The sequence below is a fragment of the Tachyglossus aculeatus genome, chromosome 10, assembly GCF_015852505.1.
Source record: "Tachyglossus aculeatus isolate mTacAcu1 chromosome 10, mTacAcu1.pri, whole genome shotgun sequence".
NCBI classification, from domain to species: domain Eukaryota; kingdom Metazoa; phylum Chordata; class Mammalia; order Monotremata; family Tachyglossidae; genus Tachyglossus; species Tachyglossus aculeatus.
Genome location: NC_052075.1, coordinates 50,925,456 through 50,948,854, shown reverse-complemented (window position 1 = coordinate 50,948,854; position 23,399 = coordinate 50,925,456). Strand labels below are relative to the sequence as shown.

Sequence of the window (23,399 nt, the reverse complement as noted above, 5' to 3'; positions counted from 1 at the left end):
ACCCTGGCTCAGTGGAAAGAGCCCGGGCTTTGGAGTCAGAGGTCGTGGGTTCAAATCCCGGCTCCGCCACTTGTCAGCTGTGTGACTTTGGGCAAGTCGCTTCACTTCTCTGGGCCTCAGTCACCTCATCTGGAAAATGGGGATGAAGACTGTGACCCCCCTGTGGGACCACCTGATCACTCTGTAACCGCCTCAGCGCTTAGAACAGTGCTTTGCACATAGTAAATGCTTAACAAATGCCATTATTATTATTATTATTACCCTGCCCTGAGCCTCCAGGGCTATGTGTGTCCCCAACCCTATGGTCTGTGGGGGTGATAGGCTCTCCCTGCCTCTTCCGGCTAGGAGGATTTCTTGGGCTGCCCATGCCACCTGAACACTGAATTCATACCCCTGCTTCCCTCAGGGACTCAGGCGCCCCACCCTCCAGCCCTCCCACCCTTCAGCCGCCTGGCCCTCCAACCCCTGGCTTTCCTCTCGCAGGGACCCAGGCATCCTGCCCCACTGCACTCCACTCTCCCCCCACTAACTCTCCTCTCCTTAGTGACCCAGGCATCCTATCCCTGAGGCCTGGACCCCTCCCACCCTCTGAGGGGGCAGATGGGACCAGGGGTTAGGTTGTTCTGGGGGTAGGCGGGGCGAGATGGGATAGACAGGGAGAGGAAGGAGGGGAGGGAAGGGTGTGCGGGGGCGAGGGAGAGAGAGAGAGAGAGAGAGAGAAGACTGGGACAGGGGGAGAAAGAGCAAGACAGAGAGAGACAGCCGGGAAGGGAGAGAGGGGTTGGAAAAGTTGCAGAAGGAGCAGAGTCAGAAAGCAGGAACGGACAGAGAAGGAAGTTTTCTGAGTCACTGGGAGGGAGGGGGAGTGAGAGGGAGACAGAAAGAGAGATCAAGAACACTCATATGTAAGGACTGAGGAAATAGGACGCTGGATCTCGAGAGGGGAACCAGCAAGAGAGAAAGGGCTGAGGTTTCGATCCTGGACATCCCCCAGAGGAAGTAGAGGCTGGAGTAAGGGGAGAGACCGGGCCGAGGGGCAGGAAGGTACCCCTGGTCTTCTCTCGAAGACACCTGCACAGATCCAAGACCAGCTGACCTGCAAGATCAAGGTAAGACTGCAGAGGTTGGGGGCAGGACACCTGGGTCCCCCTCCTGATCCCAGGCTAGGTACATTGAGTGTGGGAGAGGGCAGGGCTAGGGGATTGGAATCTCAGAGTTGGGGCAGTTGGGTTTGGGTTACAGGAGAGATGGGGATTTGGGGCAGCTGAAAGGACTGGGGCTGGGAAGGGAGGATGAGTGATGGGAGTGGCCTCTAGTTTCTGCCTTGGAGGTCAAGGGGGCTGGTTTGGTTTCTGCCTTTGGGAAGTCTGGGGTCTGTGGGGGGGTGAGGCCTATAGGCTCCTCTCTGTTCTGTACCATCCTCAAGAGTGTCACGAGTTGAGGTTGAGCCTCAGCTTGCCCTCCCACCCCCCCGCCCCCCACTGCCCTCTCCAGGGGCCCAGCAGGATGGTGGGTGGGGCAGGGCCAGTGAGCTGAATGGCCAGTGGGTGGGGGGGGTTAAATTCCTGATCTCTGGGACCCTCGCCACTGACCCCCTCCCCCTTCTGCAGGGGCCTGAAGACAAAGGGGGTTCTTTTCTGCTCTCCACCCCGCCTCCCAGCTGTCCCCCCCCCCCCGCAAGCAGCTGGCTCCAGGGAAGGAGTTCAGCTTCCTTCACCACACTCTCTGTCCCCCGTCCCCCCCACCCATCTCCAATCGGCCATTCCCTTCCCCACCCCCGCCAGCCTGCAGCTGCTGTAGCCCCCCTGGCAGTGCCCCCAGCTTGGTATGCCAAGCAGGTTCCGCCCATGCCAAAATCCAGCACCCAGCCCCTGCCTCTCCCGGACCCCTAGTTGGGCTGTCCTTACCCGCCCCTACCTCCACCTCCCTTCTGTACCCCTTCCCCCCACCATCTCTCCAAACTTTCTTTCTCTCCTCGCCCACCCCGCAAGTCCGATCCCCACTCTGATCTGAGCTGGAGCCCAGAGACTCCACCCTCCCCAGGGTAGAAGTTAAGGGGCCACGGCCCACCGGGCTCCCAAGCGCCCTTGAGCAGAGCTGACATTTCCCTCTGCAATTTCCGGTCTCCGGGCTCCACAGCCTTTTTCCTCGCAGCTCTCTCTCTCTCTTCTCTCTCCCCCAGGGGAGAGGAGATGGAGGACGGGAGACCCAGGAGCAGCTTGAGCGTCTCCAGCAGTGTCTCCACAGCCTCCTCCCTCAACCTCAGCTCCAAGGTCAGTGAACCAGCATCGTGGCGTGGGCCTCCAGAGGCCCCAGCCCTCTCGGACATGTTGTGAGGGATGGGCGCTCCCGAGCAATGGGGCCTAGGCTCCCTGCCCCTCCACACTGCCCCACCCCACTGGCCCTCAAGCGGCCCAAAGCCCTCGCGTAGGGACTGAAGCATCCCCGTCTCCTTTCCCCAGCCGGCCCGGCCTGTCAGCCGGGTCCACGCTTTTGGGAAGAGGGAGAGCGCTCTCAAGAGAGACCCCAACCTGGCTGTGCAGATCAGGGGCTGGTTATACAAGCAGGTACGAGGGGCAGGGGTGACCCTGGGGCAGGTGGGGCCATGGAGAGACTTGGGAGGCTGGTGAGGGGCTGGACAGACCTCAGGGGTCTTGGAGAGGTTGGAAGGGAGGTTGGGTCTCTGAGGGTCCCCTCTTTAGGCCCCTGGGCCCGTCTCTTTGGTCCTCTCCCTGTTTCCATCTCTCCAGCTGTGCTTCTCTTTGTGTCTCCGTCTTTCCTTCCCCTCCTGTCTCTACCTACTGTTTCTTTTTGATTTTTCCCTCACTTTGTTCTGCCTCCCAGGATAGCTCAGGGCTTCGTCTCTGGAAACGTCGCTGGTTCGTCCTCTCCGGCCACTGTCTTTTCTACTACCGGGGTCAGTGCCTGGGGGTTCGGGCGGGCAGCCCAGGGGAGAGGGTGGGTGATCCCTGACCTTCCACCCTGATCCTCCAGAGATTCACCCACTCACCACCCTCCCTTAGAGCACTGAGGTGGGTAACGGGCACCGATCCATCAGCCCCCAAGCTGTCCTGGGGACCCAGGCCCTACCCTCCCACCCCTTTTACAGACAGCCGGGAAGAGAGCGTCCTGGGCAGCGTGCTCCTTCCCAGCTACAGCGTCCGCCCAGATGGCCCCGGGATGCCCCGCGGCCGCCGCTTCACCTTCACCGTGAGTCCCACTGCCACAGGAGCTTCCCCCTTGCCCCTCCCCCTTACCGACCTCTGGGACCCCCATCCTCCCTTCCCCTTTCCAGGCAGAGCACCCTGGGATGAGGACGTACGTGCTGGGGGCTGACACCCAGGAGGACCTGCGGGGCTGGCTCCGGGCCCTGGGCAGGGCCGCCAGGGCTGAGGGGGAGGACAGGTAAGGAGGAAGGATGGGGGCGTGGGGAGCAGGGAGTGTGGTCACCCGGGAGGGGCAGCCCCTGGAGCCCAAGCTCCACCCCCCGAAACCTTCCCTCATCCGCATTCTGCCTCCTGAAGTCTCCAGGCCCTTGGGATTAGGGACCCCACCCTCAGCCCCCAAGACTCCCGGCCTGTCCTGCGGCCTCCCCTTGTCTCATGGTCCCCGTCCCGTCCAGCCCCCCCTCACCAGCCTCCCCTCTCAGTTTCCCCAGCAGAGGCCGCCCCTCCCTGCAGCCTGGCCCCGAGGGTCCCGGGGGGCCTGGGGGACCCCCCGAGCTGGGCAGCGGGGATGAGGACCGCAGCGCCGAGTCTCTGGAAGTGGCCAGGATCTCAGAGAGCCAGAGAGGAGGCGGGCTCCCCCCGAGCTCCCCAGCCCGTCCTGAGCCGAGGGAGCCCCGGAGCCCCCCGCCCCGGAGCCCCGAGTGAGTGGGTGGGGTTGAAGGAGGGCAGGGCAAATGGTGGTAGTGCCAGGCTGGGCTGGGCCCACGGCTAATTCCTCTCCCTCCCACCCTCGGCCAGGTTGTTCTCACCCCTGTCCCGGCCCCCGTCCCCACTGGGGCTGCCCCGGCCCCGTTCGGCCCCAGCCCGGCGGCCCCCTCCTCACGCAGCCTCCTGCGAGGAACTGGGCCGCCCATCCAGACCACACACGCCTGTGGGCCGCCTGGACGTCCGACCCCAGGACTGGGCCACTGCCACACCGCGCCGGCCCATATCCAGGCCTTCCACTCCGCGCCGGCCACTGGCCACTGAGGAGGGGCGGGCCCGGCCCCCCCGGAAGCCCCTGGACTGGACCCAGGAGTCCGGGGTGAGTCGGGGGACTCCCCCGGCTCGGGTGAGTGGGGCTGGGACCCTCGGTCCAGTCTGGGATCGGGTTTGGCCACCCATCACTCTCTCTCTGCCTCGCCCCAGCCCAAAAACCTCCGTGCATCCTCTGGCCCTCCGGAACCACGGGCACGCGTCACCTTCTCATCCCCTCCCTTTGCCCCCCAGGTGTCCCCTGGACCCTCCCCATACCTACAGCTTCCCCCTCGGCCGCCTGGGTCCCGGACCTCCCTTGCCGCTCTGGTACGTGTATCCCCACTTACCTCTGTCGCGCCCCCATCCTCATTCACCTCTTTGGCTGCCCTGGTGTCCTGTGAGGAGGGATGAGGGAAGCTTGGGCCCTTGTGAGGGGCAGTGACCCCACTCTCACCCTTCCCCCTGATTTCTCCCTCCCCCTCTACCCCTTTCACAGCCTGGAGCCCATGCAGATTCTACTCTCCGACGAGGGGCTGAGACAGATGTAAGTCCCCCCTCCCCCGACACACACACACACCCTGCACCCCTTCCCTCATCCCCAAATTCCAGATTCCAGCCTCTGCTGCCGGTTTATATCGGTCACTGGGAGTTTCTGGTGCTCTGGTCCTTTTATGGATTGGAGGCAGAGATGACTCCTTGGGGAAGAAGGTTCCTGGGGGTCTGGGAGAGGTGGGGAAGGAGACTGGGGGAGCAGAAACAAGGTCTTGAAATAAACAGAAGTAGCTTCTCACCCAAAGCTCATCCTCTGTATCCCTGTAGGTGCTGCTGAACAGGTTGTGTGGGCAGGACCGGCTGCTGAGGGGGCTGGAGGAGGAGATGGCGAGGAGGCGGGAGGAGAAGGTGGGATTTGGCGGGGTGTGGGGTCGGGGGTTGGGGACCCTGGGACTTCAGGCCCCTATGATGGCTGGCTCCGCCCAACCTCCCATGGGCAAATCCTTCTTCCATCTGAAGCGATCTCTGGGAAAGGTAGCGCCCTTCCCTTACTGAAGTCTCATAGAGTGTGGCTTAGTGGATAGAGCCCAGGCCTGGGAATCAGGGGACCGGGGTTCTAATCCTGGTTCCGCCACTTGTCTGCTGTATGATGCTGGGCCAGTCACTTCACTTCTCTGAGCCTCAGTTACCTCATCTGAAAAATGATGATTCAATATCTGTTCTCCCTCCTACTTAGATTATGAGCCCCTCTCCCTCGTGGGATAGTTACATGGTACTCTCCCGAGCCATTGGAGAAGCAGCATGGCTCAGTGGAAAGAGCACGGGCTTTGGAGTCAGAGGTCATGGGTTCAACTCCCGGCTCCACCAATTGTCAGCTGTGTGACTTTGGGCAAGTCACTTCACTTCTCTGTGCCTCAGTTACCTCATCTGTAAAACGGGGATTAAGACTGTGAGCCCCCCGAAGGACAACCTGATCACCTTGTAACCTCCCCAGTGCTTAGAACAGTTGCTTTGCACATAGTAAGCGCTTAATAAATGCCATCATTATTAGTAGTAGTAGTAGTACAGTGTTCTGCACAAAGCACTCAATACCTATCAATAAATCGACTGATTGACTGAGTGTCACTCAGTAGGGAGCCCAAGCCTCCCTCCCTGCCGCCCTCTCACACCGTCCCTCCGGCCCCCAGGAGCAGCTGGAGGCCGCCCTGGAGCTGACCCGTCGCCAACTAAGCCTCGTGCCGGACCAAGAGCCCGCAGTGGCCGTCACCGAGAGGATCTGGACCCGCCAGCGTCTTCTCCAGGACCGGCTGGTGTGCGTGCGGGCTGGGCTTTGCCAGCTCACCCTGGTGAGGGCCCTGGGGACTGGCTGGGGGTAAAGAGAAAGGCAGGCAGGGCCCCCCACCTGTCTTCCCACCAACACCAACCTTCCGGACCAGGACTCTGACTCCAAGGAATCAGGATGCTGTGTCCCTGCAGCCGCAAGAACTTCATCGCCCAGCTTCGGTGGGGTGGGTCCAGAGGCTGTTGGGAGTCCATTGGGCTCCTTGAGGCTGACTGGGCCTCCCAAGGCCCCCCCGATGCTATGGGATGTGGCCACTTCTCCTCTGATTCAGCTGCTAAACTGGCCTGGGGTGGGGAGAAGAGAGGCAAGGGGAAGGGTGGTAGGTAGAGATGTTGGGAACAGTGTATTGCCTTGTCCCATGTCCCCATCTCCCCTTGCCCAGGAGCACGAGCGGGTGTGGGAGAACTACAGTGGGCTGGAGCAGGAGCTGAAGACACTGAGAGAGACACTGGAATATCTGTTACAGCTTGGTTCTCCCCAGGTAAACCCGTGCCCCCCGGGTTGGGGGGGTTTGGGTGTGGACTAGGCAGAGGGAATACCTGGCTTGTATCTGCCCCTTCCCATCTCAAGTCTTCCTCCCTAGCTTTGATCCTCAGGCCCCTGGCATGCAATCAATTAATCAATCAATGGTATTTATTGAGCGCTTACTGTATATGGAGCACTGTACTAAGGGTACAAAATAACAGAGTTCACTTGGATTCTGAACTCTGCTAGTTGAAGCGCTATCGGTCCTGATCCTCGACGCTTTTCCTAAACTCTGTCCCCATCCCCGTCTTATCCCCACATCTGACCGGAATTCCCTTCCACCTTTTCCAATGCCCTCCCCTTCCTGTAGGCCCGGGCGTCTGCCCAGCAGCAGCTGTGGATGGTAGAGGACACTTTGGAGGGCTTGGGGAGCCCCTCTTCCCATAAGCTACCACCCTATCACCTAGAGGCCCCAGGTTCCCCTCTTCTGCCAAGAAGGAGCTCCCCTAAATTAGAGGTGAGTGACCCTCCGTAACCCAATCCTCCTCACAGCTCCCACTTTCTCTTCACCCCGTTTTTTATTTTTCCCAAGTACCATCCATCAACTGATGGTATGGGAAGCAGCATGGTCTAGTGGCTCAGTGTGGCAGTGTGGCTCAGTGGAAAGAGCCTGGGCTTTGGAGTCAGAGGTCATGGGTTCGAATCCAGCTCTGCCAATTGTCAGCTGTGTGGCTTTGGGCAAGTCACTTAACTTCTCTGTGCCTCAGTTACCTCATCTGTCAAATGGGGATTAAGACTGTGAGCCCCACACGGGACAACTTGATCACCTTGTAACCGCCCCAGTGCTTAGAACAGTGCTCTGCACATAGTAAGCACTTAATAAATGCCATTACATATATATATATAGTGGCCTGGGAGTCAGAAGGACCTGGGCTCTAATCCCAGCTCTGCCACTTATCTGCTATGTGACCTTGGGCAAGTCACTTCACTTTTCTGTGCCTCACTTACCTCATCTGTAAAATGGGGATGAAGACTGTGAGCCCCTTGTGGGACACAGACTTTGTCCAACCTGATTAGCTTGTACCTACCCCAGTGCTTAGTTCAGTGCCTGGCACGTAGTAAACACTTAACAAATACAATTAAAAAACAAAAGCAGCATGACCTAGTGGAAAGAACATGGGCCTGGGAGGATCTGGGTTCTAATCCTGGTTCCGTCACTTGCCTCTCGTGTAACCTTGGGCAAGTCACTTTAACTTCGCTGTGCCTCAAATCCCTCACCTGCAAAATGGGAATTCAGTACCTGTGCTCCGTCCTCCTTGGAATGTGAGCTGAGCGTGGGGTGAATATCAAATGCTTAAACGGTACAAATCCAAGTGCAAGGGCAACACAGAAGGGAGAGGGAGTAGGGGAAATAAGGGCTAGTATGGGAAGGCCTCATGGAGGAAATGTGATTTTAATAAGTCTTTGAAGGTGAGAAGAGAGGTGATGTGTCATATATGCAGCGTGGCTTGGTGGACAGAGCACAGGCTTGGGAGTCAGAGGATGTGGGTTCTAATTACAGTTCCGCCACTTGTCTATCTGCTTGTCTGCTTGGGCAAATCATGGAAGGCCTCAGAGGAAATGTGATTTTAATAAGTCTTTGAAGGTGAGAAGAGAGGTGATGTGTCATATATGCAGCATGGCTTAGTGGAAAGAGCACAGGCTTGGGAGTCAGAGGATGTGGGTTCTAATTCCGGTTCCGCCACTTGTCTGCTTATCTGCTTGTCTGCTTGGGCAAATCACTTAACTTCTCTGTGCCTCAGTTACCTAATCTGTAAAATGGGGATTATGACTGTGAGCCTCATGTGGGACAACCTGATTACCTTGTATCTACCCCAGTGCTTAAAACAGTGCTTGGCACATAGTAAATGCTTAATAAATACCATCATTATTATTATTATTATCATTATATGAAGAAGGAGAGTGTTTCAGGCCAGAGGGTGGTCGAGGGCAAGGGGTCAATGCTGAAATAGACGAGATTGTGCTTCCCAAGCGCTTAGTACAGTGCTCTGCACACAATAAGCACTCAATAAATACGATTGAATAAATGCATCAAGGTACAGTGAATAGGTTGGTATTAGAGAAGTGTGTGGGCTGGGTTACAGGAAGGGTTAAGCTGATTGCTTTAAAGCCAATAGCAAGGAGTCTATACCATAATTATTATTATTTTGTGAAAGTGGATGTGCAACCATTCGAGGTTTTTGAGGAGTGGAGAGTCATGGACTGAATGTTTTTTTTAGAAAAATGATCCAGGCAGCAGTGTGAAGTATGGACTGGAGCGGGGAGGGCAGGAAGCTGAAAGGTCAGTGAAGAAGTTGATGCAGTAGTCAAGGTGGGATATGATAATTGTCCCCATTTTAACCTCATATCCCTTAGAGGTAGGAAGAGGCAGGTGCTAGAAAACCCATTTTACAGATGAGGAAACTGAGGCCTAGAGAGGTGAAATGGCTTGCCCAAGGTCAAAGAGCAGGCCAGGATGGGAACCCAGGTCACCTAACCACACTTGCTTTCTCCTAACAGAGCCCGCCCCAGGGGTCTCACCTGGATTTGGGGATCCCAGGGTCCCCAGACCTCCACTGGGGGAGTCTCCCGAAGGAGAGAGACACCTGCAGTACACCAACAGGTGAGAGAGAGAAGCATGCCGAGCATTAACTGCTCCTTCCCTATCCCAATACCAACCCGAACCCTTCTGCCCTTCCTTCATTTATCTCTTCTCCTGGCTTGCCTTGCCCCCTCTCCTCCAGGCCTCAGCTCCCCCGGGTCCCCCTCAACACCCAGGCCTGACATTCAGCTCCAGTTGTCCCCCCAGCCAGGGGCAAAGGTAGGACACTTCCCCTTCCCCAACCCTGGGAACAGCATCTCGTGGCCCCCTTCACCCTTTTCCCCTCAGAACTCGGAGGCACGGCAAACCTAACGACCCCCGCCCTCTCCCCTGCCTCCAGTCCACTGCCCGGGGAGTCCGACCCCGGATGAGTGCCCAAGAACAGCTGGAGCGGATGCGGCGCCACCAGGAGACCTGCCGGCCCCTTCCCTGTCCGGCATCCCTGGGGCCTCGAGGGAGGCTGGGCTCCCTGGGGGGAGCCAGGAGGACCCTTTCTCCATCCAGTCAACAGCCCCTTCAGACCCCGGAGCCAGTCAATCAGGTTGGTGTAGGCGGAGGGGCGGGAGCGGCTGAGGACCCCCTTCCTGGAGGAGGCCGTGGGTGCTGGACCGTCCCCACGATCTTCTCCCACGCCTGCTCCAGTGTGGCCTAGTGGATGGAGCACGGCCCTGGGAGTCAGAAGGACCTGGGTTCTAATCCCAGCCCTGCCACTTTTCTGCTGTGTGACCTCGGGCAAGTCACTTGACTTCTCTGGGTCTCAGTTACCTCATCTGTAAAATGGGGATTAAGACCACGAACCCTGTGAGGGACAGGGCTTGTTGTTGGGCTTATGTTGCCAACTTGTACTTCCCAAGCGCTTAGTCCAGTGCTCTGCACACACTAAGCGCTCAATAAACACGATTGAATGAATGACAGGGACTGTGTCTGACCCAATTACCTTGGGTACAGTGCCTGACACATAGTAAGTGCTTAACAAATACCACAGTTGTGATTATTATTATCATCTCCACATCCCCCAGGTTGCCACTCTCGCCCCGGACTCGCCAGAGGCCTCGGACCAGCCTGTGGTCACAGAGTGGATCCGGAGTTCAGGATCCTGGAGCAGGTGAAAGGCTTGGGGGGCTGTGGAGGGGGAGGGGAGTCGGAGAACGGGCCCCCGGTAGCCCGGTGGGTCTTGACTCCCCTTCCCCACTGCCCCCGGGATGGGGAAGGTCGGGGGGATGAAGGCGAGACTACGTTTCCCATGAGCCTTTGCGGCATTGGGTTTTTCATTCATTCATTCAATCGTATTTATTGAGCGCTTACTGTGTGCAGAGCAAGGTACTACGCGCTTGGGAAGTACAAGTTGGCAACATATAGAGACGGTCCCTACCCAACAGTGGGCTCACAGTCTAGAAGGGGGAGACAGAGAACAAAACAAAACATATTAACAAAATAAAATAAATAGAATAGATATAACAACGGGCTCACAGATCATAATGATAGAATTTATTAAGCGCTTACTATGTGACACCTGACGAGTCCTCAGCCTGTCCTACGCCCTGGCAGCCGAGGCCTCAGGGAAATGAAGGCAGGACTACATTTCCCATGAGCCTCCGCGGCGTTGGGTTTTTCATTCATTCATTCAATCGTATTTGTTGAGCGCTTACTGTGTGCAGAGCACTGTACTAAGCGCTTGGGAAGTACACGTTGGCAACATATAGAGACAGCCCCTACCCAACAACAGGCTCACAGATCATAATGATGGCATTTGTTAAGCGCTTACCATGTGACACCTGACCACATGTTTTGTTTTGTTGTCTGTCTCCCCCTTCTAGACTTTGAGCCCGTTGTTGGGTAATAATAACAACAATGATAGCATTTATTAAGCGCTTACTATGTGCAAAGCACTGTTCTAAGCACTGGGGAGGTTACAAGGTGATCAGGTTGTCCCATGGGGGGCTCACAGTCTTGATCCCCATTTTGCAGATGAGGTCATTGAGGCACGGAGAAGTTAAGTGACTTGCCCAAAGTCACACAGCTGACAGTTGGCGGAGCCAGGATTTGAACCTGTGAACTCTGACTCCAAAGCCCGGGCTCTTTCCACTGAGCCATGCTGCTCGGACTAATAATATTTAGGGTGTTTGTTTAGTGCTTACTATGAGTAAGTAGGGACCGTCTCTACCTTGCCAACTTGTACTTCCCAAGCGCTTAACACAGCGCTCTGCACACAGTAAGCGCTCAAGAAATACGATTGATTGATTGCTCTGCACACAGTAAGCGGTCAATAAATGTGAATGAGTGAATGCAAGGCACTGTTCTAAACGCTGGAGGGGATTACAAGGTGATCAGGTTGTCCCACGTGGGGCTCACAGTCTTCATCCCCATTTTCCAGATGAGGTAACTCTGTCCGTCTCCGTGTTTCAGCCCCAGGTCCCCCGCCCCGGCCTACGTGCCACCCCCCGAGGGTCACCGGGAACGGGTCCTCAGCCTGTCCTACGCCTTGGCGGCCGAGGCCTCGCACTGGCACCGGCTTCTCACAGGTCAGGGGTCAAGGGTCAGGGGTCGGGACCGAATGCCGGCACTCCGGTGACGGAGGATTCACGATCCACTCTCCTTCCCCGCACATCCTCAGGCCGGAGCCTTGCCGCCGCCGCCGGAGAGCCCTCCCAATCTTCCCCCGTCCCCCGGGCAACGCCGCCGACCAATCCCCGCGGGCCCCGGCCGCCCGCCTCGACCAATGAGAGCGCAGAATCAGGCCCCGCCCCCTGGGGGCCCTCCTCAGGGGCTGGGCCGGCCCCCTCAGACGAAGGCCCGTGGCCTCCTCGCGTCACCCTGCTCCAATCCAGTTTCTAGGATTCCCTTCCCCTTTCCCGATTAAACTTTATTCCCTAGCCCAGAAGCCTAGTCTGTTTGTCTGGGAAAAAAAGGAAAGGGAGGGTGGGTCGCCCGGGGAGGGGGGGAATTTGGGATGATGGGGATCCCAGACGAGTGGGGGCCGGTCCTGGGCCCTGAGGGGAACTGATGGGGAGGGGAGGGACGAGTTCAGGGCGCTGGGGGTGAGGCCCCTGCCCCCTCGAGGTCCCGCCTCCTCTGCTTTTTCTTTGCCATCCCGCTCCCTCGCTCTCTGTGTCCCGGTTGCGGACGAGGGAGGAACGGGAGCGGTATGGCCACCGGGCAGCGCTACGCCGGGCGGGTGGCCGTGGTGACCGGGGGCGGCCGGGGCATCGGCGAGGGCATCGTGCGGACCTTTGGTATGAAGGAGGCCTTCCCAAACTGAGCCCCTTCCTTCCTCTCCCCCTCTCCATCCCCCCCATCTTACCTCCTTCCCTTCCCCACAGCACCTGTATATATGTCTGTACATATTTATTACTCTATTTTATTTGTACATATCTATTCTATTTATTTTATTTGGTTAGTATGTTTGGTTTTGTTCTCTGTCTCCCCCTTTTAGACTGTGAGCCCCCTGTTGGGTAGGGACTGTCTCTCTATGTTGCCAATTTGTACTTCCCAAGCGCGTAGTACAGTGCTCTGCACATAGTAAGCGCTCAATAAATACGATTGATGATGATGAAGGAGGGCGAGGAGATCCTGGGGGCTGCGGGGAATAATAATGGCATTTATTAAGCGCTTACTATGTGCAAAGCACTGTTCTAAGCGCTGGGGAGGGAATCTGGGGGCGGGAGTGCTTGGGAAGCGCGGGGGATGGGCTGGGTTTGGAAAAGTAGGGACCGTCTCTATACGTTCATTCAGTCATTCAATCTGAATCTGAAAGGGGCCCAGACTGAGCCCCTTCCTTCCTCTCCCCCTCGTCCCCCTCTCCATCCCCCCCATCTTACCTCCTTCCCTTCCCCACAGCACCTGTATATATGTTTGTACATATTTATTACTTTATTTATTTTACTTGTACATATCTATTCTATTTATTTTATTTTGTTAGTATGTTTGGTTTTGTTCTCTGTCTCCCCCTTTCAGACTGTGAGCCCACTGTTGGGTAGGGATTGTCTCTATATGTTGCCAACTTGGACTTCCCAAGCGCTTAGTACAGTGCTCTGCACACAGTAAGCACTCAATAAATACGAATGATTGATTCAATCGTATTTATTGAGCACTTCCTGCGTGCAGAGCACTGGACTGTTGCCAACTTGGACTCCCCAAGCGCCTCGTACAGTAAGCGCTCAATAAATACGATTGAATGAAGGAATGAATGAAAAGTGGAGGAGACAGACATTCATAGAAATAAATAAATTAGGGCTTGTGTACATAAGTGCACATACATTGCCAACTTGTACTTCCCAAGCGCTTAGCACACAGTAAGCGCTCAATAAATACGATTGAATGAATGAATGAAAGACGAGGCGGATGGGGGCCTGGGGAAAAAAAGCCTGGAAGGAAGATGAAAAAGCTTTGGGCAAGTCACTTCACTTCTCTTCACTTCACTTCACTTCAGTCTTCTAGACTGAACTCGTCGTGGGCAGGGATTGTGTCCGTTTCTTGGTATATCATACTCACCCAGGCGTTTAGTACAGTGCTCGTCGCACAGTAAGCGCTCAACAAATAATAATAATGATGGCATTTGTTGAGCGCTTACTATGTGCAAAGCACCGTTCTAAGTGCTGGAGAGGTTACAAGGTGATCAGGATGTCCCGCGAGCGGCTCACTGTCTTAATCCCCGTTTTACATTTGAGGAACTGAGGCACAGAGAAGTTAACTGACTTGCCCAAAGTCACACAGCTGACAATTGGCAGAGTGGGATTTGAACCCACGACCAATAAATAATAATAATGGTATTTGTTAAGCGCTTTCTATGTGCAAAGCACTGTTCTAAGCGCTAGGGAGGTTACAAGGTGATCAGGTTGTCCCACGGGGGGCTCACAATCTTAATCAATCAATTAATCAATCGTATTTATTGAGCGCTTACTGTGTGCAGAGTACAAGTTGGCAACATATAGAGACGGTCCCTGCCCAACAGTGGGCTCACAGTCTAGAAGGGGGAGACAGAGCCATTTTACAGATGAGGGAACTGAGGCACAGAGAAGTGAAGTGACTTGCCCAAAGTCACACAGCTGACAATTGGCGGAGCTGGGATTTGGACCCATGACCAATAAATAGGATTGAGTGAATTTTGAAGGGGGATGCATTGGAAGTAGGGAGAGGAGGAGGAGGAGGAGATGGGGAGAGCTGGGGAGGTGGGGTCCATCCGCCCTTCGACCCCTGCCCTGCGATCACGGGAATGGGCGTCACGGGGGGCAGGTGGGCACAGCTCCCCCGGGGCCAGCAGAGGGCGGCAGAGATCGCTTCATTGAGTCATTTATTGAGCGCTTACTCTGGCAGAGCACTGTACTAAGCGCTTTAGAGAGTACACTATAACCCAGAGAAGCAGCGTGACACAGTGTAAAGAGCACGGGCTTGGGAGTCAGAGCTCATGGGTTCGAATTCATTCATTCATGCAATCGTATTTATTGAGTGCTTACTGTGTGCAGAGCACTGTACTAAGCGCTTTAGAGAGTACACTATAACCCAGAGAAGCAGCGTGGCACAGTGTAAAGAGCACGGGCTTGGGAGTCAGAGCTCATGGGTTCGAATTCATTCATTCATTCAATCGTATTTATTGAGTGCTTACTGTGTGCAGAGCACTGTACTTAGCGCTTGAGAAGTACCAGTTGGCAACATATAGAGACGGTCCCTACCCAACAACGGGCTCACAGTCTAGAAATTCCGGCTCAGCCACTTGTCAGCTGGGTGACTTTGGGCAAGCCACTTAACTTCTCTATGCCTCAGTTCCCTCGTCTGTAAAATGGGGATTACGACTGTGAGCCCCACGTGGGACAACCTGATCACCTTGTAACCTCCCCAGCGCTTAGAACAGTGCTTACCACATAGTAAGTGCTTAACAAATACCAACATTAATTAATTAATCTCTTCCACTGTCCCCTTCTCTCCGCCGTCTCCAGTGGATCAAGGAGCCCGGGTTGTCTTCTGTGACAAAGATGGTGAGTGTGGACCCAGGTGCCCGGGAACCTAGTTTGCCAATCCAAATCCTCACTGCCCAGGTTCTCCCTGCTCTTCCTCACCCTATCTCCCACCCAAATTTTCTCCCCTCAATCCCGTCTTCTTCCCCCACCCACCTCTAATAATAATAATAATAATGGCATTTATTAAGCATTTACTATGTGCAAAGCACTGTTCCAAATGCTGGGGAGGTTACAAGGTGATCAGGTTGTCCCACAGGGGGCTCACAGTCTTCATCCCCATTTCACAGATGAGGGAACTGAGGCACAGAGAAGTTAAGTGACTTGCCCCAAATCACCCAGCTGACAGTTGGCAGAGCAGGGATTTGATCCCATGACCTCTGACTCCTCAGCCCGTGCTCTTTCCACTGAGCCATGCTGCTTCTCTGATCGCCTAACTGCCTTCAGGTACCCCAGTTCTCTCGCAGTTTCAGGTGCCACCCAGGGTAGGCGAGGCTGAGATGAGAATTTTTTTTTTAGTAGTATTTATTAAACACTTACTATGGGCCACGCACTGTACTAAGTGCTGGGGTAAGGTACAAGTTAATCAGGTTGGACACAGTCTTACCGGGGCTCACAGTCTTAATCTCCCTTTTACAGACAAGGTGACTGAGGCACAGAGAAGTTGTGACTTGCCCAAGGTCACACAGTAGACAAGTGGCGGAGCCGGGATTAGAACCCAGGTTCTTCTGACTTCCAGCCTAGTGTATCCCCTAGGCCATGCTGGCCGATCTATTGTGATATGGGGAGAAATCAGGGACTGAGTTCTGGGAGGTGAAACTGAGGTGTTCAAAAGATCACCCCAGCCATCCCTACTCCTTATGAGTGGCCCTCAGACAATGGAGGACTCCTTCCCTCCCCAACCTCCAATGCAATGCCCACTCCTGTGCCTCTCAAGGACCCAGGCATCCTGTCCCCCAGCCCCTCTCTCCCTCAGTCCCCATTTTACTCAAGGTCCCGGAGGCCTCACCCCTAGTCCTCCAAGGCCCAAGTGGCCTGCCCTCCAACCAACCATTCATATCCCAGAGGCAGCAGGCCGGGCCCTGGAGCTGGCCCTGAAGGAAGCCCACACCCCCGGGGAAGCCATATTCGTGCCGTGTGATGTGACCCGGGAAGAAGAGCTTCAGGTGGGTGAACTCCGACCCCCTGGCAGAGAGGTGGGGAGGGAAGGATTGGAGATGGGGGCCACAGCTGACCGGCCAACGCCGGTCTGTCTGCGTCTCCTCATGTGCATCTCAGGCCCTGTTCTCCGAGACACTACGGCGTTGTGGTCGACTGGACTGCCTGGTGAACAACGCCGGGCGCCGTGAGTCCACTGACAGAGGGAGGCAAGGACAAGGAGGGAGGGCTCCAGGGGCCGCCTGAAGGGGAAGAGTTTGAAAAGCCACCTCCTTCCTCCCCCAGACCCTCGCCCGGAGCGGATAGAGGACACGACGGCTCAGGAGTTCCGAGATCTCCTGGAACTGAACCTGCTCGGATACTACACGGCCTCCAAGGTAGGGGAAGGAAGAGACCACGGGAGGGTGGGAGGGGTGCAGAGAGACAGAGATGCAGGTAAGGAGGTGGGGAAAGACAGAGAAAAGGGGACAGATTTCAGTAGAAGTGATGTTGGGCAGGGGTTCAGGCTACTAGGTTGACCCCTGCTTACCTCTGTTTTTTGCTCTTCCTCCTTCCTCACAGCTAGCCTTGCCCCACCTGAGAAAGACCCAGGGAAACATCATCAACATCTCCAGCTTGGTGGCAATCATTGGCCAGAGGGAGGCTGTGCCCTACGTGGCTACCAAAGTATGTTGGGCCAAACCCCTTCTCCACCCCCGCCTGCTGCAACAAGGTCTGATTGGGAGGGAAAGGTCCTTCCTGGTTCAGGGCCTAGTAAAGTCTGAGCATGCACCAGAGCAGAGCCCAGAAGCCCTGTTCCTTTGGTCCCAGTTCCCAGGGAGACACAGTCCCTGGCCCAAGACCCTCTCAAACACTTCTCCCCGCGCCCCCCGACTTGTTCTCCTTTCTCCCCCCAGGGTGCCGTCACTGCCATGACCAAAGCTCTCGCCCTAGATGAAGGTCAAAATGGTGTTCGGGTCAACTGGTAAATAATTCAGAGTGCTTGGCTCAATCAGTGGCATTTAGAGAGGTCTTAGGGAAGGTTTTCGGGAGGAAACGGGGCTTTCAGGTAGGACTCTGTGGATGGGGACAGTGGGCGGGGGGGGGGTCCGTCACATATGTAGGGGGGAGGGGGGAAGTTCCAGGTAGGAGGGAGGGTGTGAGCAAAGAGTTGATGGCAGTGAGGCCGGGGGGAGGGACGGCCGAGTAGGTTGGTGTTGATGGAGTGAAGCATGCGGGCTGGGTTGTAGTGGGAGAGGAACGAGGCTCCTTAAAGGAGCTGGGGTGGCATTAGGGGAAGCATCTTGGAGGTGATCAAGAGTGGTGGACCAGGACACCGGGGTTCCTAAGGAAATTGAGGAGGGCTTGGTGTTGGGGAGTGTGGCTGGAAGGATTTAAGGCCTGGAGCTTGAGACATCTTGGGTATCCTACACTCTGGGGATCTGCTAGTCTCTACCTCAGTCCACGTCAGCAAGAGAAGAAAAAGATTGATACCCCAGTGGGAGGGAGGAGAGCTGGCTCTTAGTACACTACTAAGCACTTAGTACAGTGCTAAGCTCTGTATATAGTGGAAAGAGCACGGGCTTGGGAGTCAGAAGTCATGGGTTCAAATCCTGGCTCTGCCGCTTGTCAGCTGTGTGACTTTGGGCAAGTCACTTCTCTGTGCCTCAGTTACCTCATCTGTAAAATGGGGATTAAGACCGTGAGCCCCACATGGGACAACCTGATCACCTTGTATCCCCCAGTGCCTAGAACAGTGCTTTGCACATAGTAAGCGCTTAACAAATGCCATCCACATTTATTATTATTATTATTATTATTATATAAGTGCTCAATAAATGCCATTAAGTAAGGGACTGATTCTCCTTTGAGAAATTCCCCTGCCCAGGCAGGGTAAAACCCAGGGCAGGTAGAGGAAGGGGAATGACCATTATGACCTCTCAGGTCTCTTCCTTATGGGCTCTGAACTATCAATCAATTAATCAGTCAGTGGTATTTGAGTACCAACCAGGGGACTGTGCTAGGGGTGAGAACAATACAGTACAGTTGATCAATTAATAAGTACTCAATAAACACCATTATGTGCAGAACAGTGTACTAAGCTGTTGGGAGTAGGGACCTTCTCTATATGTTGCCAACTTGTACTTCGCAAGTGCTTAGTACAGTGATTTGCACACAGTAAGCGCTCAATAAATACAATTGAATGAATGAATAATACAACAGGGTTGATAGACTCATTCCCTGCCCGCAAGGAGCTCACTGTCTTAGAGAACTACTTAGTCAGTCGTATTTATTGAGCGCTTACTGCGTGCAGAGCATCATACTAACCTTGGGAGAATACAATAATAAACCAGAAACATTCCCTGCCCACAAGGAGTTTACAGCCTAGAGTGGGGAGACAGACATTAATATAAAAAAATTACAGATATGTACATAAGTGCTCTTGGATTGGGAGGAGGGATGAATAAAGGAAGCAAGGGACGCATGAGGGAGTGTGAGAAGAAGAAATGAGGGCTTAGGCAGGGAAGGCCTCTTGGAGGAGATGTGCCTTCAGTAAGGCTTCTGAAGGAGGGGAGAGTTATTGTCTGATGGATATGAGGAGGGAGGGTGTTGCAGGATATGGGCGACAGAGGGGACACTGGAAGAGAGGCTGTCCTGACCATTTGCACTCACCCCTGCCCCTGACAGCATCTCCCCTGGTAACATTTGGACTCCCCTATGGAAGGAACTGGCCCAGATGACACCAGACCTCTCCAAGGCAGTGAGGGAAGGGGAGGCTGCTCAGGTAAGGTGGGAGGCAGGAAGGAGATTGGACATTGGAACTGGAGGGTAGGGTTAATGAGGCTGGCGGTGGGATGCAGGGTTTGGGGAGAAAACTCTTCAGACCCTTGACTCTTCCTCCTTCTCTCTCCCCATCCCTAACCCTTCCCCAGATCCTAGGCCGTCTGGGGACGCCAGCAGAGGTGGGGGCAGCTGCCATGTTCCTGGCGGCAGAGGGATCCTTCTGCTCGGGGGTCGACCTACCTCTCAGCGGAGGAGCTGAACTGGGGTATGGCCCCAAGGCCCTGACTCCTCTCGTGTCCCAGGCACAAGGAAGCCCCTAGCTTCCCCACGAAATCTGATCCACCTGAAGTCCTCAGAAACCGTAAACCTTAAATCGTGAGGACTCCAGACCTCCAAAAATCTGGGACTGCCCACCTCTGTAAACTTTTTTTTAATGGTATTTGTTAAGCACTTACTATGTTCCAGGCACTGTTCTAAGCGCTAAATCTCCCCTTCCAGCCCTCTCAACCAACCCCCACTAACCAAATAATAATAATACTAATTGAGGTATTTTAAATGCCTACTCTGTTCCAAGACTTGAACTAAATGCTGGGGTAGAAATAAGACAATCAGATGGGGTACAATTCCTGCCCCACATGGGGCTCGCAGTCTAAGGGCGAGGGAGAAGATACTGAATCCCCATTTTATAGATGAGGAAACTGAGACACAGAGAAGTGGGGTGACTTGCTCACAGTCACACAGCAGGTGAGGGGCGGAGCTGAGATTAGAATTCAGGTTTAGCGAGCCCCAGTTCTGTGCTCTATTTATGCTGCTTCTCTCACCCTCCTCACCAACCTTATCTCTATCTTCCCCTCAGAAGATCATGTTCCCTCTAGTCATGGGGTTAAACAATCGGTCCATTCAGCTGGGTATTCGTGGCATTCGCCTTCTGGCAGTGGCATTAATATGCTGTGAGCAGTGTTTTGGTCATTCATCTTAAAAGTTAGGGATAATAATTACAATCTTGGCTTTTATTAAGCACATGTTAAGCACTGGACCGAACACAAGGCCATCTCTCCAGCCCTAACTCTACCTCTACTTGACCAATAATTTTTCCAAATCCCTCTTGAGTCTACTGCTATTTTCTCCCTGTCTTTATTTTTAAATGATATTTGTTAAGCGCTTACTACGAGTCACACACTGTGCCAAACGCTGGGGTAAGGTGCCAGTTAAGTTAGACACAGTCCCTGTCCCGCATGGGTCTCAGAGTCTAACTCTCTCACCTTATGGCAACTTATTTCCCCTAAGTTATCCCAGTTCTGACTCTTCCATCTTCCCACTAAATGTGATTGGAGCTAGAGGGAAAATGCAATAAAGTATTTTATTTCCCCCCACGTTTTGATTGTCAGCGATGCTTCAGTTTGGAACGACGACGCCGCCATTTTCCCCCGCCCTCCCCTCCCAGCTTAGAGGCGCACTACAAGTCCCAGAAGCCTCCGCGCGAGGGGCTTTGCCGCACGGCCTTCTGGGAGTGGTAGTCTCCTGAGAAGGAGGACAGGTGCCCCAAGGAGATAACTGCTAAGTAGTTAATTAAGCGGCTTCCTTAGAGAGATAATTCTAATAGTACATACTAATGAGGCCCTAATGGGGGAACGAGAGTCGGTTCCCAGGTTGAATAATAATAACTATAATAATTGTAGTATTTGTTAAGCGCTTACTCTGTGCCAGGTACTGTACTAACCGCTGGGGTGGATACAAACAAATGGGACTGGACACAATCCCCGTCCCACGTTGGGCCCCCAGCCTCAATCCCCATTTATTATTATTATTCCCTGTGCCTCAGTTACCTCATCTGTAAAGTGGGGCTGAGGACTGTGAGCCCCATGCGGGACAACCCGATTACTTTGTATCTACCCCAGCGCTTAGAATAGTGCTTGGCACATAGTAAGCGCTTAATCAATCAATCAATCAATCGTATTTATTGAGCGCTTACTGTGTGCAGAGCACTGTACTAAGCACTTGGGAAGTACAAGTTGGCAACATATAGACACAGTCCCTACCCAACACTGGGCTCACAGTCTAAAAGGGGGAGACAGAGAACAAAACCAAACATACTAACAAAATAAAATAGAATAGATATGTACAAGTAAAATAAATACATAAATAAATCAATAGAGTAATAAATACGTACAAACATATATACAGGTGCTGTGGGGAAGGGAAGGAGGTAAGATGGGGGAGATGGAGAGGGGGAGGAGGGGGAGAGGAAGGAAGGGGCTCAGTCTGGGAAGGCCTCCTGGAGGAGGTGAGCTCTCAGTAGAGCCTTGAAGGGAGGAAGAGAGCTAGCTTGGCGGATGGGCAGAGGGAGGGCATTCCAGGCCCGGGGGATGCTTAACAAATACCGTCCTCATCATCATTTGACAGATGAGGAAACTTGTGCTTGAACTTCCCATGCGCTTAGTACAGTGCTCTGCACGCAGTAAGCGCTCAATAAATTCATTAATTCATTCAATCGTATTTATTGAGCGCTTACTGTGCAGAGCACTGTACTAAGCGCTTGGGAAGTGTAAGTCGGCAACACAGACGGTCCCTACCCAACAACGGGCTCACAGTCTAGAAAGGGGAGACAGACAACAAAACAAAACATGTAGACAGGTGTCAAAATAGAACAAAGAGAATTAAAGCTCTATGCACATCATTGACAAAATAAATAGAATAGTAAATATGTACAAGTAAAATAGAGTAATAAATCTGTACAAATTTATATACAAATGCTGTGGGAAGGGGAAGCAGGTAGGGTGGAGGGGATGGGGAGGAGGAGAGGAAAAAGGGGGGCTCAGTCTGGGAAGGCCTCCTGGAGGAGGTGAGCTCTCAGTAGGGCTTTGAAGTTGAATGAAACTGAAGCACAGAGAAGTGATTTGCCTAAGGTGCCACAGCAGACAAATGACTTGTACTTCCCAAGTGCTCAGTACAGTGCTCTGCACATAGTAAGTGCTCAATAAATATGATTGAATGAATGAATGAATGAATGGCGGAGGCGGGATTAGAACCCAGATCCTTCCGATTCCCAGGCCCATGCTTGTGTCCAGCATGACATACTTGTCTCCACCCCAGCGCTTGGTAATAATAATAATGGCATTTATTAAGTGCTTACTATGTGCCAAGCACTGTTCTAAGCGCTGGTGAGGTTACAAGGTGATGAGGTTGTCCCACGGGGGGGCTCATAGTCTCCATCCCCATTTTCCAGATGAGGTGACTGAGGCCCAGAGAATAATAATAATAATGACAGCATTTATTAAGCGCTTACTCTGTGCCAAGCATTGTTCGAAGCGCTGGAGAGCTTACAAGGTGATGAGGCTGTCCCACGTGGGGCTCACAGCCTCCATCCCCGTTTTCCAGATGAGGTGACTGAGGCCCAGAGAATAATAATAATAATGACAGCATTTATTAAGCGCTTACTCTGTGCCAAGCACTGTTCGAAGCGCTGGAGAGCTTACAAGGTGATCAGGATGTCCCACACGGGGCTCACAGCCTCCATCCCCGTTTTCGAGATGAGGGAACTGAGGACTAGAGAAGTGAAGTGACTTGCCCAAAGTCCCAAAGCTGACAATTGGCGGGGCTGGGATTTGAATCAATCAATCAATCAATCATATTTATTGAGTGCTTACTGTGTGCAGAGCACTGTACTAAGCGCTTGGGAAGAACAAGTTGGCAACATATAGAGACGGTCCCTACCCAACAGTGGGCTCACAGTCTAAAAGGGGGAGACAGAGAACAAAACCAAACATACTAACAAAATAAAATAAATAGAATAGATATGTACAAGTAAAATAAATAGAGTAATAAATATGTACAAATATATATACAGGTGCTGTGGGGAAGGGAAGGAGGTAAGATGAGGGGGATGGAGAGGGGGGCGAGGGGGAGAGGAAGGAAGGGGCTGAGTGTGGGAAGGCCTCCTGGAGGAGGTGAGCTCTCAGTAGGGCCTTCAATCAATCAATCAATCAATCGTATTTATTGAGCGCTTACTGTGTGCAGAGCACTGTACTAAGCGCTTGGGAAGTACAAATTGGCAACATATAGAGACAATTCCTACCCAACAGTGGGCTCACAGTCTAAAAGGGGGAGACAGAGAACAAAACCAAACATACTAACAAAATAAAATAAATAGAATAGATATGTGCAAGTAAAATAGAGTAATAAATCTGTACAAACATATATACATATATACAGGTGCTGTGGGGAAGGGAAGGAGGTAAGATGGGGGGGATGAAGAGGGGGACGAGGGGGAGAGGAGGGAAGGGGCTGAGTGTGGGAAGGCCTCCTGGAGGAGGTGAGCTCTCAGTAGGGCCTTGAAGGGAGGAAGAGAGCGAGCTTGGCGGATGGGCAGAGGGATTGGGGGCATTCCAGGCCCGGGGGAGGAC

General features: G+C 53.8%; 3 protein-coding genes across 3 annotated transcripts in view; 2 read left to right on the top strand and 1 right to left on the bottom strand.

Moving 5' to 3' along the window:
• The window catches only part of ODAD1 (outer dynein arm docking complex subunit 1), a 46,998-nt gene that overhangs the window by 22,329 nt on the left and 1,270 nt on the right, over positions 1-23,399 (bottom strand). The gene's annotated exons all lie outside the window — the stretch shown is intronic.
• PLEKHA4 (pleckstrin homology domain containing A4) lies at positions 750-11,986 on the top strand. The gene is made up of 20 exons (XM_038752002.1): positions 750-1,109; positions 2,183-2,273; positions 2,463-2,567; positions 2,845-2,917; positions 3,110-3,210; positions 3,296-3,405; positions 3,650-3,868; positions 3,966-4,251; positions 4,437-4,511; positions 4,681-4,728; positions 5,004-5,084; positions 5,864-6,022; positions 6,401-6,499; positions 6,854-7,000; positions 9,043-9,145; positions 9,267-9,343; positions 9,465-9,665; positions 10,144-10,229; positions 11,531-11,646; positions 11,739-11,986. Exons 2-20 carry the CDS (start codon positions 2,193-2,195, stop codon positions 11,957-11,959), a joined length of 2,388 nt encoding a protein of 795 aa, XP_038607930.1. The 5' UTR covers positions 750-1,109; positions 2,183-2,192; the 3' UTR covers positions 11,960-11,986.
• HSD17B14 (hydroxysteroid 17-beta dehydrogenase 14) lies at positions 12,233-20,370 on the top strand. Its single transcript, XM_038752642.1, has 9 exons — positions 12,233-12,357; positions 15,058-15,096; positions 16,141-16,241; positions 16,354-16,420; positions 16,519-16,610; positions 16,795-16,899; positions 17,130-17,197; positions 18,901-18,997; positions 19,146-20,370. The coding sequence occupies exons 1-9, from the start codon at positions 12,270-12,272 to the stop codon at positions 19,314-19,316; spliced, it is 828 nt and encodes a 275-aa protein (XP_038608570.1). The 5' UTR covers positions 12,233-12,269; the 3' UTR covers positions 19,317-20,370.

Bases quoted from the DNA above. Each gene is read 5' to 3' on its own strand.
- PLEKHA4 (XM_038752002.1), top strand. From the start codon at position 2,193: ATGGAGGACGGGAGACCCAGGAGCAGCTTGAGCGTCTCCAGCAGTGTC. The intron at 4,729-5,003 runs GTAAGTCCCCCC...GTATCCCTGTAG, and splicing joins GACGAGGGGCTGAGACAGAT to GTGCTGCTGAACAGGTTGTG. The intron at 10,230-11,530 runs GTGAAAGGCTTG...TCCGTGTTTCAG, and splicing joins AGTTCAGGATCCTGGAGCAG to CCCCAGGTCCCCCGCCCCGG.
- HSD17B14 (XM_038752642.1), top strand. From the start codon at position 12,270: ATGGCCACCGGGCAGCGCTACGCCGGGCGGGTGGCCGTGGTGACCGGG. The intron at 12,358-15,057 runs GTATGAAGGAGG...CGCCGTCTCCAG, and splicing joins GGGCATCGTGCGGACCTTTG to TGGATCAAGGAGCCCGGGTT. The intron at 17,198-18,900 runs GTAAATAATTCA...TGCCCCTGACAG, and splicing joins AATGGTGTTCGGGTCAACTG to CATCTCCCCTGGTAACATTT.